At 44.1% G+C, this 18,648-nt stretch overlaps 2 protein-coding genes across 2 annotated transcripts in view; both read right to left on the bottom strand.

The window, feature by feature from the left end:
* The window catches only part of LOC6595489 (calcium/calmodulin-dependent 3',5'-cyclic nucleotide phosphodiesterase 1), a 115,330-nt gene extending 103,400 nt beyond the window's left edge, over positions 1–11,930 (bottom strand). Inside the window, exon 1 of the mRNA XM_026989020.1 lies at positions 11,917–11,930. The gene's annotated coding sequence lies outside the window, so the exon portion shown is untranslated. The remainder of the gene's footprint in view (positions 1–11,916) is intronic.
* Positions 1,142–1,681, bottom strand: LOC6595501. The gene has a single exon (XM_002020570.1). The coding sequence runs from the start codon at positions 1,679–1,681 to the stop codon at positions 1,142–1,144; it is 540 nt and encodes a 179-aa protein (XP_002020606.1).
* Positions 11,931–18,648: the final 6,718 nt, after the last annotated feature.

The following is an 18,648-nucleotide window of genomic DNA, read 5'->3' as shown; positions in this document are numbered from 1 at the left end:
CTGGCAAATGGTTAGACACACACTTGTGCTCGCTTTTTATGCGCTGGCTCTTGTTTATAGCGCATTTTGCTGAAACAAAGCAGCCTTCCGGAACATTGCACAATAGAATGGCAGCACCGGCAGCGGCAGTGGCAACAACAAGTTGCAAACTCAAAAATAGAGCACCAAAATAGGCGACAAACTGAGCTTGATGCTGGGCAGCCGGCTGTCTCCCGGACGCCCCGCAAATTGATTTTGATAACATGCCACCAGGCCACCATGCTCCCAGAGAGTCTTGCCACGGGAGAAAAGCAAATATGAAGCGAGGGCTAGGCGTTACGACTAAAGAATACCCCCTTGCCTCTAGGCAATCCATAGATACTGATGATTTTGGTAGGAAATAGCTTTATATCTTTACAATTGTGGATGCCCCAGGCCCCTTTTCTCTCCTCAGAATGGCACAAGATCATCCGAAAATCCCCGTCACATACAAGCCCTGGAATAGATCATACCCTGGCCCTGTCCTTCGACTGAAACTGAAATAAAAAGTAGAAAAGTGAGCGCCACATTTTGTTTTACTCGTCACTTGTCAGGCAGTAAAAGCAAATTACTTAAAGTTCATTGCTTTAAGCGACGGGGCGGGCCCGGCTGCAGGATGCTGGACAGCACATGCAGGAGAGGGGAGTGAGGAGGGGCACGGGGCACGGGGGGACTGCGACGGGATTTGATGGCTGCTGATGGGTGACGGACGATGACGTCGGAGGCGGCTCAACGGTGCCTGCTTCCTGTCCCCCACCGCCCCTGTCCCCTGCCAAGGATTGTCCTTATCAGGCATATACCTTTGGGTGTGTGTTTTAAGGACACTCTGCCTAATGGCCAACATTTAAAAGACATTTTTGTTTATCTCAAACGATGGCCAGCAAGCAAATTGCACAGGAAACACAATTTGTTTCAGAGATAATTGAATGTACAAGGAAATTGCTGAAGGAAAATGAATTATAATTGATTTTCATTTGGGGAAAAACGTCACAAAATTTAAGTTTTAAGATCTGCTCCTTGGGTTATGTTTTTGTGGGTGTATGTCTTCGGTGACCTTCTCTCTGTGTCATAGTGTTTTGTTGGCAGAAGAACCTTCAGTTTTAACGACTATAAGGTTCTGTTCTTAGAACAACTGCCGCTTGGCATATTCATCGACTTTCTCGTGGAACTCCCTGTTGCATTTCCAGGCAAAGATGATCATTTGATGAAAGTTATCGTCCAATATCGTGGCGGTTTCATTGTAGCTTTCCATGGCCCCCGAGGCAAAGGCCTTGAGTTTTTTCGACAAATTCGGGACATACTGATCCACGACATCCACTTGCAGGGTCCAACTCTGGTTGAAGTATCCCTTTGCCCACTCGTAGACGTTCCCCGCATCGCTCATCGACTGGCGCACGAGATCCTCCACCATTTGGGACACTATCACGACATAGGGATCCACGTATTTCTCATAGCACTGGAAGCCCCGAGCGCCGGCCACCAAGGCCACATCGCAGCCCTTCTGCAGGAGTGGCAGTACCCCGGCGTCCTTCAGGGCTTTTCCTGTGGCGGACTCCGCAAATATCCCCTGGCCATTGATCTGAGTGTCGTAGTAAACGGCAACGGAGATCATCAACACTACGAAGATGCCGCACCATTTGCATTTCGGTGTAAGGTGGTGCATTTTTCCAACGAATTTCACTTGAATTTTATGATCAAATTGAACGGATATCTGGTCGCTTACTTGTTGGAAATATACACATGATATTCGTACTTTTATGAAGGGAGTACAGGGAATACAAAAGTTATTTCAATGTGAACTCTCTATCGAGAGAGAGGTCGAAGGAGCTGAGGTATTGACTGCCAACGAGAGTGTTTTTTCTCAGGTACGATCAGAAGCATCATCACAGCTTGATATCTGGCGTAAGCCTATGAGTTTACCCTCCTTTGGTCGAGGAATCCCACTTCGTCTGCTCTCATGCCCGGGGGATCCCCTCGCAGCTCTCGTGGGAGGATTGTGGGTATCCCTGGGGGATAGCTCGGCCCTTTCCCTCACTTGCTCTGCTTTTGGCACGAGTCCTGCGATGACCATATAGTCCCAAACGGTCAGGCGATCCTGACAGCACACAAGCAGTGCCTTGCCTCGAGAGTATCTCCATCCCAGCCTCTAGTGGGAGGGACTTAATGCCGCAAATTCTTGGCTGAATTGACTCCTCTTGCCTTCCCCATTTCACAGTTTCTAAGACTCCAAATCAAACGCCAATAAAATGGTTAAAAATCTGCGCTCGTCCTCAATGCATCCATCAATCTGCGGCAGAGATTTTCTTCAAATCAAAGCCGATTGATGGAGCGACTGGCATCAATTGTTCAAATCGTATAGAAATTGATTGTCAGCCCTTGAACCCCACACCTCGTACCACCCCTTTTGGTGGCAAAAACAAGGACAAAGGTCGTCTAATCTCTGGACCATGCACCAACTTTACATAGATGATTGGACACAGGACAAAATTCGTATTCTTTTTGCTGTTAAAGCGAATAAGGATGCCTGTGCGTGGGCGAGGGTCTCGGAGAGTTTGTCATCCCTTTTTGGGGCATCTTTATTGATCCCCCGGGAGCCAGAGACAAGGACACACACCTAACCCGACTTGTGTTTGACATAAATTATGTCAATCGCTGGCAATTTGTTGGGCATTAAGTGGCAGAGCGTATATGGGATTTGTGGGGACACGGAACTGGCTGTCAGGACCAAAAGGCGCTTAGTGAAGCCTACAAAAACCGTGTCAGGGGCACAAAAACTTTGCTCTCATTCGCACCTGTCTTTGCGGCTTTTAATTATGCAAAAGTAGGCGGTGTTTCGGCTAAGAAAAACGACAAGTTTCCTGAGCTTTTAAAACAATGTTCCCCGTGGGGCTGCTAGATAAAAGTAATATATGTCGAGAACAAGTTTAAATGAAATTTCTTTCGCCACAGACACACACCCCCCCGCCCACCACCACCCACCACCCACCACAGACACTTGTACATGATTTAGAGGACGGAGAAAGAGAGCTGAAAGCCAATAAATCAATGACAAAGCCACTGGAAGGCGCCCTACAAGGGCCCACGCTGGGTGGCTGGGTGGATGGGTGGACGGGGGCGGAAAAAGTTCAAGGCCATAATCCCATTCGATGCCGCCACAAATACGCCAATCATGTCATACATAATGTATGATTGGGCCGCACTTTTGCGGTTCCCCCACAGATCCGATGAAGGAGCTCACGCCCACCCTGCTTCTGGCCAACAGGTTCTCCTCTTGGCCAATTACAAAATTTAGCACGCCTCAAAAACGAAACTAGTATGGCCGGAAAAAAAACTTATGGGGCAAAAAGAGAAATGCGAAACTTTTCCCATTACCAAGGAAAACTGCCAAAGCACTCCAGTCCCCCGCAAAGCCGGCGTCAAGAGCCTTGAAATCGAAAAGCCAAAAACCCCAAACCAAACGCAGGACCCAACGACCGAAACAGCCCGAAATTTTCTATATGAAAATTCTGTACGTAGCCCGCTGTCCAAATGGAATCACAACAAAACTCTAATTGAGTTCTTGGCCAAGTTAAAACGATTCGAAAGCTAGCAAAACAAAGAGGGCTATGGCCGGAAAATGTTTCTAGATAAAATAGAATTGGCCGAGCAGCAGATGTTCTGGCCAGAAAGGTACAAATACAGAGAGGAGGGGGCGGGTCGAAGAGGGAAACTTCATTGGGAATATGCATTCAAATGAATTCCGACTTGGGCAGAGGCAAATGTAATCCAAAGAATTATTAAGGATTGGGATTGAGAACATTTTTATAATTTTTCGACTTTTGGAATGTTCTCTGGAATAGCCTTAAGATTGAAACAATTATTTACATGCGGCCCACGAGCAGAAGGCCATTGCGCGCAGATCCCAGGCAAGAACGCAGCGCAACTTCCGCCCAACCGACCGAGAAGCGCTGCCGCATGACGCGCGACGTCTTAACGGAAGGATTGATAAATGGATACTGGCAGTTTTCCTCATTTTTATCAGCAGTATGCTCTTCGACTTAGACTCCCTTCCTTAGCTTCATCGCTTCCCTGGGTATCCCTTAATCGACTCTCATTTTCCGACTTTCGTTTGCTTTTCTGCGGTTCAATGTCTCTGTTTGCCACGTGATTTTCGCCAGGCACCCACTCGATTTATGTAGTAATTTCAGAAATTCCATACACCGGGAGAAAGGAGAAAACAGCGCTCTGAGATCCGAGTGTAACACTTAAATATAAATATTAATGCCATTAAATCTTCCCAGAGAGTGGAAACATAAAATCTTTGATAATATTTGATCTAAAAATATTTCATATTTGAATAAAATATTTGTTTATTTTTTGTACATTTATATATGAGCATTTCCCAGAGATCGAACGGGAGGATACGCATTGCAGGTGGTCAAAAGGTCAAAATTAAACGAATTTTCAAAAGTATTTTTCTTTTTTTAAATAGATCTGGATTAGCCCTAAGATTGGTGCTTGAGTAGATTTTGGGCAACTATTCGTTTTCTAGATTTTATCCAATGCATTCCCACGGAACAAAAATATGTTTTTCGTGTTTTCGCGGCGATTAATTCAAATTCGATTTCAGCGAAAGTCGAGATTATATATTGAAATGAATTCCCGATAAATATTGGGCATTGTTGTTTCTTTAAAATGGCTATAATTTTACCCAAAATATGATTTGCAGTTATTTTTAAAATTTAATTTAAACCTCTGTCGCTCTGGAATGTGGTGGACTTTTTCATGGAAAAGCCCATATCCCATATATTTCCCTCAAAATGTAATAATTACAAGACTTTTCAATACCTTCTTATATAAATCAAAGTGAATTCTACTTAAATTAAATATTTTTGTATATATAAATCAAATATTTTTGTAAATTTCGGTGCATTTCTTCTTACTATCCCACTTTTCTCTCAGTGTACAGCTGTAGTTTATTTGATTTGCCATAAATTGTTACGTTGTGGCTCTGCGTAATTCCGGTTTGAGGATTGTGGACAGACAAAAGACTCTATTTTAGTTCCATTTTCATGCCAGACTTGTTCATGACATTCAAATGTCTTTATAGCCAATCGTCCATTAAGTTATACAGCCCTTTGATGAACGCAATCCAAACAGGTCACAAAATACAAAATCCCGTGTTCGCTTTTTGTGATTTGTTGTGCCTTTCAGCCGGAATCAATAAAAGTAATCAGTCAAGCCAAAACAATTAACGAAAATCCACAAACAAAGCACCGCGGAAAATCACTGATTGTTCAGATCGACAGATACAAATGAAAAGCGAGAGCGAAGGATAATAAGAGTGGGGGGAAAAGGCTCCCAAAGGGGTTTTTTCGGTAACTAACTTTTGCCTTTTGTCTGCTGCTAGGCCTACTGCCGCCTGCCCCCCGCCCCCCGCCTCCTGCGTGACAGAGTGATTATAAATAATGCAGAGAAATCGATTTATTGACTGCCGAAAAAAAATTCCAACGCAATGACGGCAGAGAAGGGTGAAGGCAGGCAGACATCCCCCAAAAAAAAAAAAAAAAAGCCCGAAAGTATGCCGCAATAAAATGACAAAAACACAAAGAAAGGGGTGGAGAAAGGGGGTGGTGAAAGGGGGGAATAATCAAGAAACCCCAAGAAAAGAACAAGAACAAGAAATGACCATTTTATGAAGTGTTTAATGGATGTTAAGTGAGTGTGTGTGTGTGTGTGTGTGATAGATGTGGTTGTGGTGTGGGGTATCTGTGTGCGTGTGTTATCTATTGAACGCTTGGCTAACCACAGAACCAGTGCTCGAACAGTGAGAACAACTTTGACTTTTCTCTGGCGTGGCTTTCGGGGGAAAATTAAATTGATTTTTTGTGTTTTTTCCTCTGCTCTGGGGACACACATAATTGTATTCCAATTGACTTGGGCCGCCACAAGACACACTCTCGAGGAAGTGATTCATTTGCATCAATCTAATAGAACCAATCGATCCAATCGGGACACTGGACGGCACACAAATGGCTTTCGGCTGGCCAGCGGCTGGCGGTATTTTTGTCTAAAATTTACTGTGTTGACAGGACATATATATTCTCCTGCTGGACATTTAAGTGCTGCGACAGCTAGGAGAAACTAACTGGGGCAAAAGGATGGACTACAGGATACCCTGGCAAGCAGGCAGATATCGAAAGATGTTTCCACAACAACTTTTAGCCGTTTGATTGGTGATTTTCCCAAAAGTAGTGCGATAAAAGCTCTCTCTTTCTATAGACACCGTTTAAGGATGGCCTCCTTGGGTTTGCTCAACCACAACATACCCTTCTAATACTCTCCAATTACCGGGTATACAAGAAAAAGACAGAAGACCCAAGAAGGAGCCAAAGCAAAGGAGAAAACTTAAGCAATCCCATCAACTAAAAAGCATCTCAACGTGTGTCCACACACACACACACACACACACTTATGTATTGTCTGTATCCATGTGAACATGTGTGTGTGTGTGTGTGTGTGTGCGCTTCTGTGTGCGTAGTATCTCAAATGAGACTAAGGCAACTAAGGCGCTTTCTAGCTGCAAATGGCAGCACTTAAGCCCCATCTCCATCCCCATCCCCCCCTACCATGCCTGCCAATCCCCTTGCCAATCCCTTTACCATGCCCTCCCTCCCCATTGAAGCTCCCAACGATGACAAGCGCATAAAAATGGAAATGAAAATGCCAAAGCTTTTCCCCCCAGCCCCCCATCGCCCCCTCCCCTGCTCGACAGCAGCCGGCAGTGCAATAGAAAATGACAAATTGCTAGTACGCTGAGCGTTAAAATTATTGCGGCCTGATTGCATTAGTGGCCATGAAAGCGTTGATTTGTTTAACCAGCGACCAGGCCTGGAGACGCCACAGATACGGTTACGGTTACGGCTACGGTTACGGGTTGCGGCTGTCCGGTTGCTGGGCAACAGATACCCTCCTGACGGCCCAAACGACGGCCAGGCAATTAATGAGACTTCCAAACCAAAGACCCGCTTGGCCGACCTTCGCCTGGGGCCATGGCTGAGTGACAAGGTGTTTTGGGGCCACAGGAGGCAGGTCCTCTCTAAAACGTTGACATTTAACGCCAAGGAAGGACTACCCGAAGGAAATGTCGAAACTGTGAAGCCATTCTGCAGAACGTATGGATCTTTAGATTCACATAAATCATTTGGTAAGTGTAAAAACATAATGGAGCTCCACGAAAGTTGGTCTTAACTCCAAGCCAACATAAATAACAGACGTTTCAGAGGCTAGAAGTGGCCACAAAATTCCCAGCAAAGCACTAAAATTTCCACTCAAACTACAATTAATTCTAGCTGCAAATTATAAGCCAAAATTGTCCCACAATTGAGCAAAAAATAGCAAATACTCGGGCTTAAGTAAATACTTGAAATTTGATCCAAAATAAATTCAGAATTCATTGAATTAGCTGTGAGAAAATTGATTAAATAAATTGAAATCAAATGCGAAACTGAATTCGAAATCAAATTGTTTCATTTTCGTTGGTAATTGCTTCAATTTCCGTTTGTTTCTCGTTGGCTTCGTTCGTGCGAAAAGCAATTAAAAAACAAGTGCAAAATCAATTCAAAAAACAAAAACACAAAACAGAAACATTGTTTTGGCTAGAGGCAAAGTGCTTCTAGGGTTCGGGCTCTGTATACAATACTTTTCTAAGACAAATTTTAGACCATTTTTCGTTTAAAAAATTGTAATAAATAATGCAATAAATTCACGCTTATTAAAAATTAACTAAACTTATAGGAAATTTATGAATTTATTGTTTAAAACTCTTTTTATTTGAAAAATGGCGATGGAAGAGCTCTAAATACAGCCGTAAACTGAGAAGTTATTGCTGTGCCTACACTTAAGTCCTGCACTGTATATTTTGGTCGGGGATAAATAAAATAAGTCTATTAATAAATTTGCAAAGCTTCAGGCAATGTTTCAATATTTTCAGTCGTAAAAAAGCCACTCTGGGAGAGAGCAAGGAGTGAGAAGCGAAGGATGTGGAACTCTTTTCTTTATTCTCATTATAATAATGTCCCATTGCCATGATTTTTGGGAATCTGGTAGATAAAATCATTGTCTCATGTCTCGTATCTTTATAATAGAGAATTTCCCTAAGATTTTTCGATATGAGGAAGCGAAAGGGGACACATCTTTCAGTATGATATCACAGGAAATCCTTCAAATAAAATCTGTTAGCTCTGCTTTTTGTAGTATAGGAAATCTATGACTCCTTCAAAGATTCCTCCTTAGCGTTTGGCCAATGAATGGATGATAGATAGATTAATGGCAGAGGGTTAGAAGAACATGCAATAAACAGATATAAAGAGCACTTTCTTATGCTATTAGAACTCCCCGAAATGCATGGGTTCCTTGTATTTGTTTAAAGCTTTCCACTTACATAACGAAAACCCATGTGACATTTGAGTCGGAACTTCCCGTTAGTTTCAAGGCTCCCACCCGCCCCCTCCACACACCAAGAGCGCCTTTTGGTGGCAGCGGCAATGCAAGTGGCCCATTTAGGCTGCAGGCCTTTTCACGTGAGTAGCCTGCGGCATGGGGCAGCCCAAGGTGGTGGCATGAGGCAGGTGGAGCCGCACTGAATGTGGAAACTGTTTCCACTCGGCAGATGTACACACACACACATATCTATAAGTACGCGTGTGTGCGAGAGGCAGCGTCATCTAATTTCGCCTTGCCTTGTTGCCTCCTCTAGTGGCGTGGCGGGACCGAGTGTTAAGCTCACTTTGGCCTACTTGATGGGGGGGGTTATGGGCGAGGGGGGTGGGGCGGAGGGTGCACCCTGTAATCCTTCGTTTCACTGTGCTGCAAAAATATTTCTCGCACATAATTTCCAGGCGAGAAGCCAGAGAATAAACGACGACTTTCTAGATGTGAGAGCAAAACAGCTTCAACTTGTTAACCTCCTTTTGTGCGCTCTCCCTCTCTCTCTCTCTCTCTCTCTAGCTCTGACTTTCTCTCGCTTTCTCTCGCTTTGGCTTTCCCCGCTGTCTGTCCTTACGCCCACTTAAGCGGCACCTCCATTGTTGGCCGTTTTACCAAAAACGGAAGAAAGAATGAAAACAGAATGTTTAAGCGGCACATTCCCCGCCGTTTCCTGCCCCGCTGCCACGCTTTTCTCGTGTGAATTTTCAATTAAAAGCGCTTTCCCCGTCTTCTGCATTCACACATGGAGGAAATTAACAGCTCATGAAATATGCCCTGAAATGTATGCTATGCCCCATGCCACATGCCCCATGTCCCATTGTTGTGTGGATCTCGTTCTGGCTCCTAGGCACAAAAACCCTTACCCTCTGTCCCCCAGGCGGCAATTTAATCACCTGAACGAGAAGAGCCAGCAGGAAGTCCTCAAGAAAGGAAAGAAAGTTATGTGTTCAAGAAAACGAGCCATTAGTTTCCGTATAAATAGATTCATAAAAAATATTCCTCAAGCAGCCACCGACCCACCGTTGCCACTACATTTTAATGAGCCTCTCAATATGCATGACACATGGCTTAAATGTGTAATTACGAAAGCGGCAGAGACCGAGACTGAGACCGAGACCGAGACCACGTGCTCTCATTATCATCAGCACAAAATTTGCGTATACGTAATATGCATGGGGGAAACACTCGAATGCTCCCCCCTCTCCACCGCCCAAACAGCTCGAAATGTAAGGCAAACTGCAGTTCATTGAATTCTGAATTTCTGGCTGCTGCTCTGCTGCTCCAGATAAATAATATTCCGTCGGAATGGGGGAATGGGGGCTGCGATTGTAAACGGAAACGATTTATCAATGGAAAATATTGTCTGTTTCGTTTGGGGGGAAGGAAAACATTTGTAAAAACCACTTCTCTCATTTCAAATCGAACGAATATTGGAGTGTATTCCTGCATTGACAGCTTTACAAATTTCAATGCATTTTCCCCATTGTAGATACGGGTTTTTCGCCCACAAAAAAAAAAAAAGAAAATGTGTGCTGTGGAAAAGTTATGGGTTCGGGAAAGTCAGTGCTTAAACTATCATCAAATAATCACAATGAAATATCAAAAGTTTCGCTGCCAGAAGCAGGCGGTGGCACAGGCCATACAATAAATCAAAAGGAGGCCCCCACACCCCACCCCACCCCCACACACCCCACCCACACACACACTCACATGCATAATGGAAAATGGTTGAAGAAAATGGAAAATACTTTGCCACAAAGTTTTCAGCGCTTTTGTTCAAGAGTGCAAAAGTTCAAAGGGTCCCAACGAAGCACCAAAGGACTCGTCCTTTGTCTCCTGCCTCCTGTCGTTGGATCTTTGCCTCGGCTTCTGGTTGCAGGTGATTAACAGTGCCAGAAAATATCCATTAATTTTGAAAAATGATTCAAATTCAGTCTTTTGCTAATTAGTTTTGGAATTGAGAAATGAATGCAAGAGAGGGGTCAGGGGGGTCGGGCAGGCGGGCAGCATTCGCTACAAAGATGCGCAAAATTCCTAATTGGAGCATTGCGCAAAAATAAACTGAAAGAGCCATTGAACCGCAGAAAAACAAACGGAGTGCTGGAGCGGGGAGTAGACTAAGGAGTACCCTACAAGGCATGTACAAATGTGGAAGAGAAAGGCCAAAGGATAAGGAAAATATAGTGAATTTCCAGGCAGAACCATGCCGATCTCTCGATCCCTCCCTCAGAAAATCATATGGTACATTTCTTGGGTACTTTTCAAAAGTCATATCCCAGGATTTCTTCGGTTTTCCACCCCTAAAGCCCATTCCAAGCCAAAGGCGTAGATCTCTTCAATTTGGGAGACTGAAAATGCCTCAAGAGAAGTCTTTAATGTTGTGGCTGTGGGTGCATCTGCATCTGAGTAAATATACCCCATTATTTGTAGGGTAGTGCAAGGCAAGAATTTGTTTTCCTGCAATATACATAGTTCTGTGTTTTTTGCTATTTTGCATACTGCGCAAAAGGCAAATCAAAAGGCAAATAGAAAATTAAAACACGCCTTACAAACGCAAAAAAGAATACCAGCGAAGCTTTCAAGGAGAAGTGGCAATACTCTACCTCTTAGAGGGGGGAACATGCATATTGCAAGGGGGAAGGGGAACATCTAGAACTATAAATCATATGTGATACTTCTGGAGATGAAAAGATGCCTCAAGACCTGTCTTTGACTTTTACAAATATTTAATACAAAAATAAATGCTACCTTCGAAAATTCTGGGCAAAATTGTACGTAATATCTTGCCATATTTTGTTTATTTTTTTCCTCAAAAATTGCTAATTACATTATAAAATTTCAGAGATTTTCTTAGATTTTTAGTGCCTTTAAACAACCAAGGAGAGAAATAAATCTTTTGGTTTGTTATAAACAAAATATTTACCCTGAATATTGTATATTTTTGTGAGATTTTCTGCTGATCATTGAATATTCTCTACCTGTACACATTTTTCCAACCAGATATTTCTCTACTCTGTTCTCTACTCATTCTCCTAGAAAAATGAACATTTTTAAATACTTTCCAGGAGCCACGTAACGCCCCCACTGGTAACCTAATCTTCTGTATAATTAAATGTAAGATTCTTGTTGCCAGAAACCAAATAAAACTTTCGGGCAGACAAAAGAGCTGGAAACTCAAACAGCTGGGTGCTGGGGGCTGGGGGCTGGCTCCGCTCCCCCCATTGTAAGTGCATTAGAACAGGGCCAAGGCACGAGCCAGGCCGACGCCACGGCCCTCCTCCTCCAGAACACTGCCAAAAACTATCCTTGACTTGCATTTGCATTATGCATGCAGTTTCTCGGGTTTCCATTCTCTCTTCTTTTTTTTTGGGTCAGATTTCGGATTGAGAAACTACGCGTAGGGGAAGGTCATGGCAGGGTTTTACTTACTTAGCTTTTCTCCGGGCTTCCACCACTCCAATTGTGCCTCAAAACGTAATTAGCTTTTGTTTTTTGTCCGTTTCGGGTTTTTAGTTTTCTCCGTTTTTGTGCGGTCGCAGAGCTAGTTTGCTTTTGTGAATTATTGCGACTTGTTTTGCTTCTGGTTGAGGGCTGTGTAAAACACGGTTTTTTTTTTTTGCTTAGATACCGATTGATTGGTTTTTTGTCTGTTTTTTTCTGGCAGCTGCCGTATCGCGAAATCAATTTGCAGGGCCTCGTAAAATTTCGACTCGACACATGCGGCGTATGCGCAATATTTAATAAGCACTCACCACAGACACACACACACACGCACACAAATATAGGGACAGATGGCACACCCGCAGCCCTACCTCCACAGGAAAAAAGCAGTTAAGATCTGTACGTATCAGTCATACGTCACGTTCCTCTGCCAGTTTTCCAAGGGGAGCGAAGGTAGAGGGAGAGACGGCCAGGCGGAAGGGGTGCCTGGCTGCCTGCCTTTGTAGCAGCACGTGCACTTGACATTTAGTGTCCCCAACCGAAGGGGGGGCACAGGCACATCGAGGGTAGGCCACAGTGGCCGTGGTGGCAGGGGGCACCCAAAAACTGCCAGCATTCGTTGGGAAATGAAGGTAAATCATGAATAGAGAATAGAAATATTGAATTTGTAATTATTTTCCAAAGGAGCTTGATTCTGTGATATTCCCAGGCCGTCCCACAACAGTCCTCCATAATTTTTGGTAGAGAACTCCCCCGTGTGGCCCTTCAATCGCATTGCGTGTTCGGACATCAAAAAATACAAAGGGAACGTGGCATTTCCTTGTCCTTGATGGCAATTGTCAAGTGCGACCCCTAAAAGAGCAGCTGTCGCTGGTTGCTACTATTTCTCATGCCACACTATTGTTGCGGGGGGTGGGGGGGGCTGCCAAGTGGCGCCGCCAATCATCGAAAGTGAAGTGTCCAAAAAAAAAAGTGCCAAGCACAATGACGAAAGTGAAGAGGATTAGAATTAATAGAGTAGGAAGTGGGAGTGGGAGACTAACGGTGCGACTTCCTGTCCTTACGAACAGTTAACCTAATGGCCGGCATTCATGGCCATGTCCCTCTCGTGACGGCTCGAAACTCTGTCTCCATTCCACCTTTTATGTTCCTTGTCTTTAGTCATTTATCAAAACTTTTGGGACTTCCCCCCCTCCCCCTGCTACGAGTAACGTTTCAATTGGCTTACAGCAAAATTTAGTGGAAGACCCCAAGGGTTAAGGCAACTAAAACAAAACTCGTTCTAAAATTAAAACATTCTCCTGTGGAAAAATGCTCCAAGTTATGTCAGCAATGAAAAATTATTGCATAAATTAATTACAGTCGACTTGGGTCGGGCCGGGTCGGTTCCCGGTTACGTGTGCAAATTATTGAGAACGTGTCCTCTCTCCGTGTAGGCGATCCCTGACATAGGCTCGGATTCTTGGGGGGGGAGGGGCTCCTGGGGCGGGGGGGCGTACATGTACGTAATGCCTGGCACCGTGTGGCTGCGTGGGTGCGACTATAAATTTGCATTACTTCCTTGTGTCAAGGAGGCCTCCCCACTCTCTCATTTGTAATGCACATTTTCCGGCAGCGAAAATGAAAAAAGGTCGTTAAATCAACCAAAAAGTTGGGTATCGATTGTCTAACCGAAATAATTTATTTCGCAATTCTGGGAAATTTCGCTACAGTTCATTCAATACTTGGGTAAAGCCACGGAAAGGTAATAGAAACATTAAATGTTTGGATTTAAGCGGAAGGTTGTACATTTCAAGGGACTGTAGTGCCTATCTTTAACCCCTAAAAAGAGTACAATCCATCAGATCTGAGAATGGTAATGGATTCTCTTGAAAGTTCATTGTTTTTCCTAACAATTTTGATACATTTAAAGTAGTTTCTTCTTTAAAACGGGCCTCCACTTATCTATTCTAAAATATTCCTCTTGTCATAAATAAATTATTGAACAATTACTGGCATTCGGAGCGACAATTCCGAATTCCCAAATGCCGTTCACACATCAATTATTGAGGGCGTTGGAAAATCCATTGTAAATTGTACGACTGTGCCGGAACGCTAATGAAAAAGAAATCCGTCAACAGATCGTCAGCTTTGGTGACATGCCTCTGCCCCCCCTTGGAAATTAGCTCAGCCCCCTCCTGCCCCCACCCCTCTATGGACTGTGTTGTGACATATTGAAGAAAAACAATAGGAAAATGGGGAAAAATGAGTGCAAGGAAAATGTCAAGAGAAAACACAAATCACACGGGGGGCCATCCATCAGAGTCCAGGACACTTGCGGCGCCTGGGGCACCCTCTGTATGTCTGTATGTCAATCAGAGAGACGCACTCCCCGCGCTCTGGCATTTGTTGTTCAATTAAATTAAATATATATTATTTTTCATTCACTTTTTATAATGTTTCTGTCGCTGGGTCGAAACCTTTTGGCGGGGAAACACAGCAGAAACATTAAAAATAGCCGCTCGATGGCCAAGGACAAATTATGGTTATTTTTGAAGCCATACAAGTGGCGTTGACTGCAGGCCAAAAAGAAAATACAAAAGGAAATGCGCCAAAGCGCCAAACAAAAGGTGGCATTATCTTGTCTTGCATTTGTTTTGCGGCCATTGAAAACCGTTGAAAAACAACAACAAAAGTAAATCAGAGTCAGCGTTTTCCACACATGTCCAAGTTTTACATTTTTCTTTATTTTCCTTTATCTTTTCCTTTTCTCGCACTTGCTGCACTTTTGTTTTTGCATTCCTTTTGAGCTTGCGGCTCTTTCCCTCCTTTGCTTTGGTCACACTTTCGCACACACGCACGGCCACAGAGATGCTGTTGTTGTTTTTCTCCAGCACGTTTATTTATTGCTGATCAAAGAGAAGGATTGAGAGAGCAAGCGTACCGTTAGCTGCAGAGTGAACGGGGAGAACCGAGCTCTTCGGCACACAAAACACAGATCACGTACTCGTCTCTATATTTCCACATAAACAGCTATGTATGTAATATGCGTGTAACTTGGCTTAGAGCAGATTCCAGGCGATATTCTTAATACGAGAATTCGAAGCAAAATTCGACACTGTTTTGTTGTTTCATTGTACGCGGCCGAAAAATTTGTGAGACCATTTTGCCCGCGTGCGGCAGGCGGCGACGGCAGCAGCGCTGCTTGGATCGAGAAATTTGAGTGGATTTTGAGTGAAAATACTCATTTCTGCGTTGAGCTGCAAACATGTTGCGGAAACATTATTGAATGCTGCTGCAGTTGTAAACTTTTCTCATTGTAAAACTGTTACGAGAAACGTTTGGCTTGATACATGTTGCGGAAACATGTTGTTAACTAGCGCCATGTGCTTCGAGCACAGTGGGGCCTGACTGGAAAAAGGGTGGGTAATTTTCAGAGTGAGTGATTTTGATAATCTAAAATATGTAAAATTGGACTTTTGTTTTAGCTAAAGGACAAAAATGTAATATAGAATATTTTGTAAAATCAAATTATGTTTAAAAATACATAAAAACCCATGTATCATTGGGTATGTTGAAATTTACCATTTAAAGACTACGAAGTTGATGTTTTGTAAGCTTTCTTCTCATCTTGGAACCATGTACTCTTGCAATTTTGGAAGAATGCAGTTTGAATGAAGTTTTTTCATGAAGAAATCTTTTATTCGCTTAGAACTTACATTTTGGCCAGCTGCAAGGACCCAAGGCCCCACTGTTCGCTGGGGAACGCACGGACTTTGCGCTCTGTCTGTCTCTGTCGCTCTGTTTGAAAAATTGCCTACAAATGGAAATGGAGCGTGTGTGTAAAGGTAAGTACGAGTAGCGTTGGGCGTTGGGTTGGGAATAAATGACCAACCATTGCCGTTGTCGTCCTTAAGGCCCTAAGCAGGTTGAGGAATGTCTGACATATGGTGAAAGCCGAAGGATTTGGTCGCTGGCTGAATGGCAGCTAATTTTGAATTTGAGACTTTAAAAACTCAGGAAAAACTGCCGTATTCGAGTGTCCAAAGATGTGGCCACAAAATGTGTTTCGTAACTAAGGGAAGGGGAATACTTTTAAAAACTATCGAAACAATTCCTCATCTAACTGCACAGTTCCTTTCACTTCCTAACCTTCGATGGGAATCCAGAGTTCTAGAAACACAACCCTTCCTCTAGGAATAACTTGAAACTTGAACATGGTTTGTACCTTCCTCGACCAATGCTAACCCTGTGCCCTTTTCATCTCGTGATGAATGATTGCCCTTCAGTGCCCAGCGCCCAGTGCCCCATGTATTGATGATGCTCTGGACCTTTTGTTTGACCCCGAAGTCATCACATTAATTAAGGGAGCGAACGCCAGGGAATGGCATAGAATCCTGCAAGTACAAATAGTTCGATAGAGAACTTAGTAGCGTAATTCCTGGCAGCGGAGCACTCAGGAGGTCTCCTGGCCGTCGTCCTGGCACGTAAAATATGCCAACTGAAAGGAATTTTGCGGCAACGCCTAGCATAGCTGGCAGCGTGTAAAATGAGCGATAAGCGAGAGGCAGCCGCTCTGTGGGGCAGAGTGTGGCACACGGTGAAGAGGCAGACGTACTCGTACAGACTCTGGCTCTGGCTCTGATGGAGAGGTGGGGGGATAGGACGTGGCATGTGGTACAGAGAGGGTAGTGGCATGCCCTGCAGTTTATGGTTGTTGTAGTTAATAAAGCGCAAACGGGAAACCGCAAGATGCCATCGCAGAAAGAGCGAGAGAGAGAACTGAGGGAAAGAGAAAGATAGGGAAAGAGCTGGGCACGCACTGCTTGGAGCAGAACAATCAATTTCACGTCAATTGCTTCATATTTCATAGGCTTTGTGCTACGGATACGATGACGACCACGTCGACACGGATGTGTCGAAGGAGCATGCGGCAGGCAGCTCTCGAAGGCGGCTCGACTACAGAGAAGGATAGACGAGCAGAGCAGAGGCTCAGAACCCAGTCGTTCGAGTGCCAAATAATGTCCCGAACGGTTGAGGCTTGACCCCCAAACATTATTTGGCACTGACAACAATTGAAATGTCTGCATTTGTGGGCGTCTGCTACGACAACGATATGCTGGTCGAAAGGAAATGGAACAACGCCTCCATCCACATAGAAATAGAGCAATTATAAGGTTTCTAGTATGACAGTTAGAGATATAACAGCTGATCTGGACATATGGGGATAACCATTGAGAAAGGTGTGATTGAAGGGGAATTACATAGCCCAAAGGGTGTCATTTATTACATCTCAAATGGGATTGGATTTCAGGCGATAGATTCTGTGGATTCTACCCCTTGAAGGTGCCACATTTCCGTCTCCAAAAGTTCTACCAAATCTCAGCATCATCTTCCAGTATGAATAGAAATTATTTCCATCATTCGAAATTCATTCCATTCCACTCGTGGGGCAAACTTTACGGCGACCCAAAACTTCTGTGTCGCAAGCGGAGCGGCCTCTGACTAAGCGAAACTTTTGTTTGGCAGCCACGCGGTGCTAAATTGTAGCCGGAAACATTGTACGGATTCCGCAGATGAGCCACGGACGAAGGACAGCCCGCAATCGGATTCGGGCGGCAGGCTCCGTAATGTTAGCGCATTTTTGATTGATTGCCAGCGTAGCAGCCCGGCAGACAGGGCGTATGCGCAATTTGAGAAGCTAACAAATATGAAAAGCGCGTGACCAGCATTGCTCTCGCTCGACATCCACTTTTCTGGCATTCAAATTAATTTTCATACAGAACAAAACCCCTTTTTGGGTGCCTGGGGGGGCCTGGTCACACATTCATACATTTATTCACCCTCTAATGAGTAGGCGTGGCAAGGTCAAATGTGCAGCAAGCACTTACCCTAATGATAAGCAAAGAATGAAGCAAAATGCACTCGAAAGGAATTCCAGCAAAGGGAAAGCCACTTGCGAGGGGCGGGGAGCGGGGAGCGGGGCGTTGGGCATGTGGTCTGGAGAAAATAAGAGAACTACACTACAAATCGTTCAACACTTGGAGGCACTTAAATGGGGAAAACCACATGATAAAATTAGACGATTAGCAGAGTTTGCCGCAAGTACTGCGGATACACAGAAAACGAGGAGGAAGGCAAGAGGAGCGGCGACCCAAGGGGGTTTCTATCTTCTTTCTGGAAGCCCCCCTTGGCGCTACACCTCTGGCTGCAGCACCCACAGATAATCGTACAGACACCCCGCCCCCCGGGACTAGACCGAAGTAAACAAACGCAGCTGGGCGATTTCTTGGCTCCACTTTACCCCCCCCCTGACCACCTGGTGGTTAAAAAATTAGAAAATATCAAACCACAAGCGAAAACATAAACACAATTTTGTTGTGCGCTGTTCCTGGGAATACGTAGTACGTACTATATATTTTCGCAGTGAAAAATCGTTTAAAATGAGTTGAACAAAGCATAACGGAACGAGCAATAAAGCGATAAAGCGATAAATACTTGACACAATGCCCTCGAAACGGAGATAAACAAAAGACTTGGAATAAGGCTAGGGGAAATTGGAGGCCATAATGAAACCCCAAGTATCTAACCTATCAATCAGCCATACAGAGTATTTCTCAGAACCGAAAGCACATAAAACTAAAGATACTTAACAGATGAAAATTCTATTCCCTGCAAAGTTCTGTTTTATACACATTTAAATTTATTTATCAAAATATATTCAGCAAAAAATTTACATTG

This window comes from Drosophila persimilis, unplaced genomic scaffold (assembly GCF_003286085.1).
Source record: "Drosophila persimilis strain 14011-0111.01,24,50 unplaced genomic scaffold, DperRS2 tig00000191-arrow-pilon, whole genome shotgun sequence".
Lineage (NCBI taxonomy): Eukaryota > Metazoa > Arthropoda > Insecta > Diptera > Drosophilidae > Drosophila > Drosophila persimilis.
This window is presented reverse-complemented; position numbering and strand designations above follow the sequence as displayed.